The sequence below is a fragment of the Capsicum annuum genome, chromosome 6 (assembly GCF_002878395.1).
Source record: "Capsicum annuum cultivar UCD-10X-F1 chromosome 6, UCD10Xv1.1, whole genome shotgun sequence".
NCBI classification, from domain to species: Eukaryota; Viridiplantae; Streptophyta; class Magnoliopsida; order Solanales; family Solanaceae; genus Capsicum; species Capsicum annuum.
Genome location: NC_061116.1, coordinates 191,778,164 through 191,786,387, shown reverse-complemented (window position 1 = coordinate 191,786,387; position 8,224 = coordinate 191,778,164). Strand labels below are relative to the sequence as shown.

The following is an 8,224-nucleotide window of genomic DNA, read 5'->3' as shown; positions in this document are numbered from 1 at the left end:
GAAATACTCATTATATAAATTGGCGAAAATATCAACTAAAATCACCCTTCCCAAACGGCATAGCAGCCAGACGTCTTCGTACACTTGCGTTGCTTTTGTCTTTTCAAGAGTCAAACCCCCCCAGGACTCCAACGTGATAATAACATATCCTTTTTCCCTAGGTAATTATTAATCACCTCAAAGAGAGTAAAAGAGGCCATTAATATATACCGTTATGTCATCATTATAATATTATGGCCAACACCTTTTACCATAAGTTCTCTATTACCACAGTTTAATTTTTATAATTTCAGTGCCACTCGCCCCAATAGGAGCTTGCTCTCACTCAATCGTCTAGAGTTGAATCTTGTGAACCAAATTAACTTTTATGCTGTACAGTAAATTTTATTACAGTATCATATAACTAGCTCACAACTTCATTTACTTATAAGAGATTTATAAAAAAATAAAAAATAAAAAAACATATACTTTTCTTTTATAAAAGTCAACGAACATTAACTATTTAACTATTCTTCACCCCTTTCTAAGAGCTTCTGTGCTAACCTTCCGAACAACTCCCTCTTGTTTCCATATGCAAATTAACTTTGAAGGGGCATAGACTACGATTACTTACCTCGTACAACTACTGAACCACAAAGTTTGTGAATAAATGATGGTGAATATTCTCAATGTTTCTGCTAAAACATGATGCAATTATAATTCATTTGATGCTTCAAAAGAGATGCACTCAACAGTATATTGAAGCCACTTTTCGTTAGTACACACTACTGATGCATTTTCCAGAGAATCACATCAAATTGTCCACAAATGTTGCATGGCAATCAATTCACAGTGCCTCCTAGATAACCATATCCAATTCAGATGATAACAGGAAAGTTCTGAATATTCTCAAAAAACAACCTAAATTTTCACAAAGGCCAGAGGAAGTGCACACCACTGGACAAGCTCGAGAAGAGTTAACTTACAGCTGAGTATGGGAGTTGAAAATTAAAGAAATATATGAAAAAGCTGAGCAAAGCAACAAGGGTACACATGGAATTACAGCCTAGACCAGGGATTCGTAGAGCCTGATCTCTAGAAGCCAGTAACACAATCCTTGCAAAAAGGTGTGTGTAGAATTAGAATCGCCTCCTGTTAGGACTTCTAGAACGATGACTTGACCTGCAAAGATGAGGAAAGCTACATATTAGTCGATAGTTCTTCAACCCAAAAACCTTACAGATGCTCCAAACATTCAAACACAGATTTTGCTGTATAGTCAGATAGGAATTTCATTCTCTATTTTGGAATAAGAAATGATGTATCAGAAAAAGTCGTTATCATATAAAGGGAAGTATCTCAAAGGGCAAGGATAAACTTCCTCTAATTGAAAAGTGAAAATTGACTTAATAGGGCAGCAAATCTTGTAAGTTGTTAGTCTTCTTACATTTCATTTTTTCAAAAAGAAAAACAGTATTCGTACCAGCTCAAAAAGGCACAAACTGACCAGAAAATTCCCTAACTATGTTATTCATCTCTAACTCTTCCTATTGTTTTAACAGAACAGAGGGGGGCACCAACAACCAAAGTTGCTATAAACAAACTGATATGTCCGAGCAACCCAGTTATTAGTCTGTTGCTTCAACAACTGCTACCACAGTCAAACATTTTGAGCACAACAAAGACAAAGTTAGGCATCCTCTGTTCTTTCTTAAATCAATACACTAGAAACATCTTTACTACTCGAGGCAATACTGCTCATTTGCAATAACTAAACAAGGATTAACAAACTTCCAGGAGATGTGCTCTACTTGCATCACTGCTGTCATACAATCCTATCCATAAGTTATGTGTGAGATCATCTTTTGATCAGGTTAGAATCATAGCACATGTGTGAGTTCGTCATTATAGTATCAAACTCCCTTTTTAGCCAAAAAGGAAAATCCCCAATGGGGGTTAGATTCGAATGGAAAATGTAGTGCATACCTTATATTTGACAATAAAAGGGAAACCCATACCCCACACTACACTACCTTATATTTGAGAATAAAAGGAAACCCATACCCGACTGACACGTTCATAGTTTTTTTTCACCAATTCCACCACCTTCAAACCCCTCTCCAAAGGCTAAATAAAAGCCCAAACTGCACCGGGGAAACGTATCCATGGGAGAGTGGAAAATGCATAAATCTTCACACAATCATTTTGTGACCATAACGATGTTAGAATAACCAAATACATCACCACCATGCAAATGATGTTAGGAAATGCGAAGTGCTCGTTTCAAAAAAAAAATGCTCTCTAATTGCCGACAAACTTGACGAATAAATGAGACGAGAAGTCTGACATGAGTTTGCAGTTTGTCTACTAACAAGGCTACTGAGGACTGGTTTTAACTCATTGAGCTAATCCCACTCAAACTTCTGCAAGGCAATTTTGGAACTTTTCAAGTTATTTACAGAGGGGTAAGTTCTCAATTTTTGCCAACAATATGTTCAATAGGAAACCTAGTTCAATGATCTCGGCTAGTATCTAACCAAAACTAGATTAACGGCAAAAGGAAATAAATCAACCAACCATATGTACCCTCAAAAAACAGCGGAGGGAAAGAGAATTTGAGCGAACTGGAGGGTACGTTGTCCATAGTCTCGACAAAGGGATGGTGCGACAGAGGTATAAAGCTACTATAACGTCAAAGACCACAAGGTAAAGCAAACAATTAAAACTATTCATCTCGTAAGCTAGCCAGCAGTTTAAACAAAAGGGAGACCTAGTAATAGGTGGTTATCATTTAATTCCACACACACAAAACTGACAGCTAAATCCAAGGGATAGAGGGAAATGGGTTGATAACTCTCATCAACAAAAAGCATACGAGGGAGGCATCTGACACTTCCACTCCTATGGAGATGAAGGCTACACCACAGTTAAACGACATACATTATTGTCAGTTTAATGCCTCATGTTTTTGGTGTAATCAAGGCTAAGCAAATAGCGTAGAGAATTTTACACATTATTTGAGCTCATGGAGTTTGTACACTTTTGTGAAGCTATTATTGCACCTTCCTGGTTCACATTTGCTTTTGCAAAATACTTGACCCCAAAAGTTCACAAGATAACAATTAGGTCATAACATTTAAGCAGTTGAAATGTTTAAAACGCGGTATTTTCAATCCCTGCAAATAATTCTAAGGTCCAGATTTTTTCCCCATGAAGAGAGTAAATATATGCTCCTGGAGAACCATTTGCCAACATCTAGAAAACATTGATTAAAAGTGAAAAGTGTATACTTGGCTCAGGCAGCATTTGTCACAGTTATTCATAAGAACACAATTACATATGGATTAACGAAGAAGATACCTCCTCCCAGCATTTCTCCTTCTAAAAGGACCTTTGCTGAATGCCCAGTCCACATGTATAGTCTGAGTGAGCAGCTCATTCCCATCCATTTCATTGATAGCTCTTTCTGCTTCTTCAAAGTTTTCATATTCAATAAGCGCATAACCCTGTCAAATTGGATAACTTTATAAAAATGATACCACTCCAAACTAGGACAAATGCAGAAACTTTTTGATGAATTGGGGAATTTTATAGAAGGCATCGAGAAGATGCAAATCTACATGAAAAGAAAAGAACCAAAACAATGTTAGCTCTATTATAGAAGGCGACTCAAGAAAATTAACCAAAAACAAAGAAAAGTATCTATCTGGAGTAGGTTTGCTCATAACGAACGTAACATTGATCCAGTTTTATTCCATTAAAAACTCATCAAGGAATGCTCTAACATAGTTATATGGAACAAGGAACCTCTTTTCAATACAGTTTTCTTGATTAAAACAATGTTGTCATCATCCAAAGCCTTATGATAGGAAAGCTTATTAGATTAAAGCATACAATGGAATGTAATTCGCATAACATCATGAGTGCAACACCCAGAAAATGAAACCCAAAACCCGAAGAAGCAACTACACATTCCGAGAATGAAAAGAGCCAGTTTACCTTGACAAATCCAGAACGACGGTCCAGATTCAAATGTAAATTCTTGATCTCCCCGAACTCACCAAATGTATCATGAAGATGATCTTCTTGTGCCTCCTCATTAACTCCAGTGACTAAAATAATCCATCCTTCAATGGCTGCAGAATTTCCCCCCGTTAGTTCTTTACTACTTATTAAAATCTTTATAAATCTTACTGATATAATCTCAAAGGATAAAAGAAGGCAATGACATAATCCATGCATGAAGCATCCCCTATCATACATTTTGGGATGTTTATTACATCACAATTGCAAAACATGAAAAAAAATCTCAGATATCCAGCATAAATTTACATTTTATTTAAGTTTTGGTGACCTAGCTATCAAACAACTGATATCTCTGAATGAAGTCAGCATATTAGATTCAGTTGCCCAACATTCGTGCCTAATTCAGCAAGTGCTGGAGACCAAGTTGAGCCGCTGAGGGTAAGCCGGAGAAGCTGTGCACAAACCAGCTCTCTCCCAAATAAGCAATAATCACAAAGTGGCAAATCGACAGTCTATATTTAAGTGCTTATTATAAAATTAAGTAATAACTGGAACCAATCCAACTAGTTAGCCTATTGACAATGTAAAGGCACGAAGCTGGAGGCTTATAAGCACAATGGACGGAGGAAAGGACCAAAACACACAAATATGTACATTAAATACAAATAGTTTGCCCAATTTCATGATCTTCTCACTCTTTTCGAAAATGAAGACCTTAACTCAATAAGTTTCTAGTTATTCCACTTTTTATTTCTCATTACAGGTCCTGCAAAGTTGAAGATAAATACAATCAACATTTCACGGTGTTCCTTTCTCGAATCGCTTTTCTTCTCACACAAATGAACAAAATCAACTTCTTCTACTAAAAGTAGGTCCTAAACTTCTTTATTCACTTTTCTAGTTTTGCAGGCTTACGCAATGTAAATGAAGCCCTAACATGGTGTCATTCTTAGAAGCAATTCAACATCGTTCAACTAATCATCAGCAAAACATAAATTAAACCAAAACAGAAAAACATGTTCAATACACTCAATAAAACCATAAAATCTCCTTGTGAAAAATGTGAAAAAATTTTAACGATAACAGGGTGAACGACTAAATATTCAATTTTAGCCTTCTAAAGTTGGATGTTCTCCAGATTCAAGTCTGTAAACCAAACTAAACACACTCCTCCGAGAGTCATTGCATTACGTGGATTATCAACCTGCAGCATTTTTCCTTTATTCAAACACAAATATCAAAAGAAAAACAATTACAAGAACAAGCATTTCCATGTTGCACCCAAGGCTAAGAGTGTGAGACTATGGTCTAGTGGTCAATGAAGTATTTGAGAACAATCCAGCGGAGACCAAAATACTAGGTGATTTCTTCCCATCTGTTCTAGACTTGGTGGATAGAGTCACCCGGTACCTGTTGCTAGTAGGTACCCCACAAAATTGGGATTAATCAAGGTGCGCGCAAGTTCACCCCATCACCACGGTCATAAGGGCCCGAAAAAAAAAGCAGCAGCATTTTTTCACCTGTTAAGATCAGTGTATAGGACCTACAAGATCAAATAGAAGAATATTTTTCTAACCAGATTAACGCATCTCCTTAGAGACTCTACCATTTACCCGAACTGTCAACCTCCAAACACAAAATCCTAAAGAACAAACAACTTTCTACAAGTTGAATTGGCGTCCCTTCTTTGGCATAACTGGTAAAGTTGCTGCCACGTGACCTCCTAGTCATGTGTTCAAAGCCGTGGAAATAGCCTCTTCCATTAATGCACGTAAGGTTGTGTACAATATACCCTTGTGGCTCGACCCTCGCCACACATACAGGGAGTTTTAGCGATACAACCTTGGGAGAATCACACCTCAATAGCTAGCTATTAAGGTTGGACAGCCCAATATTATTTAAGCCCCACATCAGTTTCCCATTTAACCGATGTGGGACTTATTCCTTTAGCAATAATATCATAACATTTAGTGCCCCGGGCTGCCCCTTTTTACTAGGGCTTCACTAAGTAGTCACTAACCAAGCTTTAAAAAACTCTCAACTTAATTACGTTAGACAAATAGTCAACCTACTGCAACATTTTCCCCTGATTTCTAATACTAGGGCTTTTCTAAGCACAGTCCCTATCAAACTAAAAAAAAACTCTAATTAAATACATTACTCAAATAGCCAACCTACTGCAATATTTTCCCCTAATTTCTAATACTAGGGTTTTTGTAAGCACAATCCCTAATCAAACTTTAAAAAACTCTAATTAATTAGATTACACAAATAGTCAACCTACTGCAACATTTTCCCCTAATTTGGGAAAAAATCTAAGAAAATTGAAAAATTAAAAAAAAAAAGGGAACTAGCAAAAGAACATTTGTCCTATGTAAAAGGATAAAAAAGGACGAGGTAAATTCTTAGAATTAGTCGAGATGTACGGAAGCTAGCACAGACACCACGGTCATGAATAAAGAAAGGAAGTAGCAAATTATTTTGAGTTTATATAAAAGATGAGGGAAAGGGAAGAGACTAACATCGTTCAGGTCCAGGTCCACCTTCGGTCATGAGAGAATCAAATCTGGCAGAAAGGCGAGCATTACGTTCAGCTTCAGCAGTCTCTTCACGGAAACCACGCCCTTTGATTTTCTTAGAACCAGAAGAACCGCCGCCGCCGGCAGTAGTAATGGCTGATTTGAGCTTTGGAATTGGTGCCCTAGGTGATGAACCTTCAACGTCTTCGTCCATTAGATCATCTTCCTCTGGCTCAAAATCTACAGCTTCCTCTACGTTCGCCATTTTGCTTTGATTCCTTTCCTTGAAACTGAATGATTGAATATAATAGTAGTACTGGTAGGGCTAATCATGAAGAGAGAGAGAACAGGGCGTAAAGGCTGGGGGATTTTACTTTGGAGGGAAGGGGTTTTGGGCCATACCATCTTCATAATCGGGTCGGGTTGGGTCATTCGAAAAATACTACTACTAGCTTAGTACTGTATTTCTTTTCTATTATTCTTTTCTTTTCTTTTCTTTTCTTTTCTATTATCTATTATATAGAAGAGGTCATCTAGTTATCAAAAAATTCAATTACTTTCACTTAATTACATATCATGTTCTAATATATAATAATTTTATTATTTCATTATAATGTTTTAAATATTTAATATATTCTATTAATTTATATTAATTAACTATAACTACATATTGAAAGTAATTTTATTTATTTATTTAATTGTCTATCATGTTCAAAACTAATTTTTCTATGTAATAGAAGCACTGGTTTCGACTAGTGCTTCATCAATTACTATACTACCCTTAATTATTTCATGATTTACTATATTACCCCTGATTAATTATTATAAGTCATTTATATATTAAAATTAATAATATTTAATTAAAAATATGGATATTTATGACGTTTGTTTCAGCTGCTTTAACCATAATTTTACTATATCATCCCCAATTAATTATTATAAGTTATTTATTTATTAAAAATTAATAATATTTAATTAAAAATAGATGACATGTCTACATATATTACTCCTAATTTCTTTGTGATTTTTTATATTACCCTTAATTAATTATTATAAGTCATTTATATATTAGAATTAATAATATTTAATTAAAAAGGACATTTATAACGTTTGTTTCACCTGCTTTAGTCGTGATTTTACTATATCATCCCTAATTAATTATTATAAGTCATTTATATATTAGATTAATAATATTTAATTAAAAAATAGATATTATGACGTTTGTTTCAACTGTTTTAACCGTGATTTTACTATATCATTACTGATTAATTATTATAAGTCATTTCTGTATTAAAAAATTAATAATATTTAATTAGAAAAATGGATGACATGCCTGCCTATATTATCCCTAATTGCTCCATAATTTATTATATTATCCCTAATTAATTACTATAAGTCATTTATATATTAGAATTAATAATGTTTTTACTATATTACCCCTAATTAATTATTATAAGTCATTTATATATTATAATTAATAATATTTATATAAAAAAAATAGATATTTATGACGTTTGTTTCAGCTGCTTTAACAGTGATTTTACTATATCATCCCTAATCATCATAAGTCATTTATGTATTAAAAAATTAATAATATTTAATTAAAAAAATAGATAACATGTCTGCTGCAGCTGCTTCAACCATAATAAATATCGCTTATAATTAATTATTATGAGTCATCTAAGTGTTAAAAATTTAAT

At 34.5% G+C, this 8,224-nt stretch overlaps 1 protein-coding gene across 1 annotated transcript; it reads right to left on the bottom strand.

Annotated features, from left to right (window-relative positions):
• Positions 1–736: 736 nt before the first annotated feature.
• Positions 737–6,922, bottom strand: LOC107872794 (RNA-binding protein Y14A). The gene is made up of 4 exons (XM_016719400.2): positions 6,528–6,922; positions 3,979–4,115; positions 3,340–3,485; positions 737–1,161 (listed from the first exon to the last, which is right to left on the bottom strand). Exons 1-4 carry the CDS (start codon positions 6,787–6,789, stop codon positions 1,119–1,121), a joined length of 588 nt encoding a protein of 195 aa, XP_016574886.1. The 5' UTR covers positions 6,790–6,922; the 3' UTR covers positions 737–1,118.
• Between the last annotated feature and the right edge of the window lie 1,302 nt (positions 6,923–8,224).

Bases quoted from the DNA above. Each gene is read 5' to 3' on its own strand.
- LOC107872794 (XM_016719400.2), bottom strand. From the start codon at position 6,789: ATGGCGAACGTAGAGGAAGCTGTAGATTTTGAGCCAGAGGAAGATGAT. The intron at 4,116-6,527 runs GTTAGTCTCTTC...GAAATTCTGCAG, and splicing joins TGGACCTGGACCTGAACGAT to CCATTGAAGGATGGATTATT. The intron at 1,162-3,339 runs GTATCTTCTTCG...TCATCTTTGCAG, and splicing joins AGGAGAAATGCTGGGAGGAG to GTCAAGTCATCGTTCTAGAA.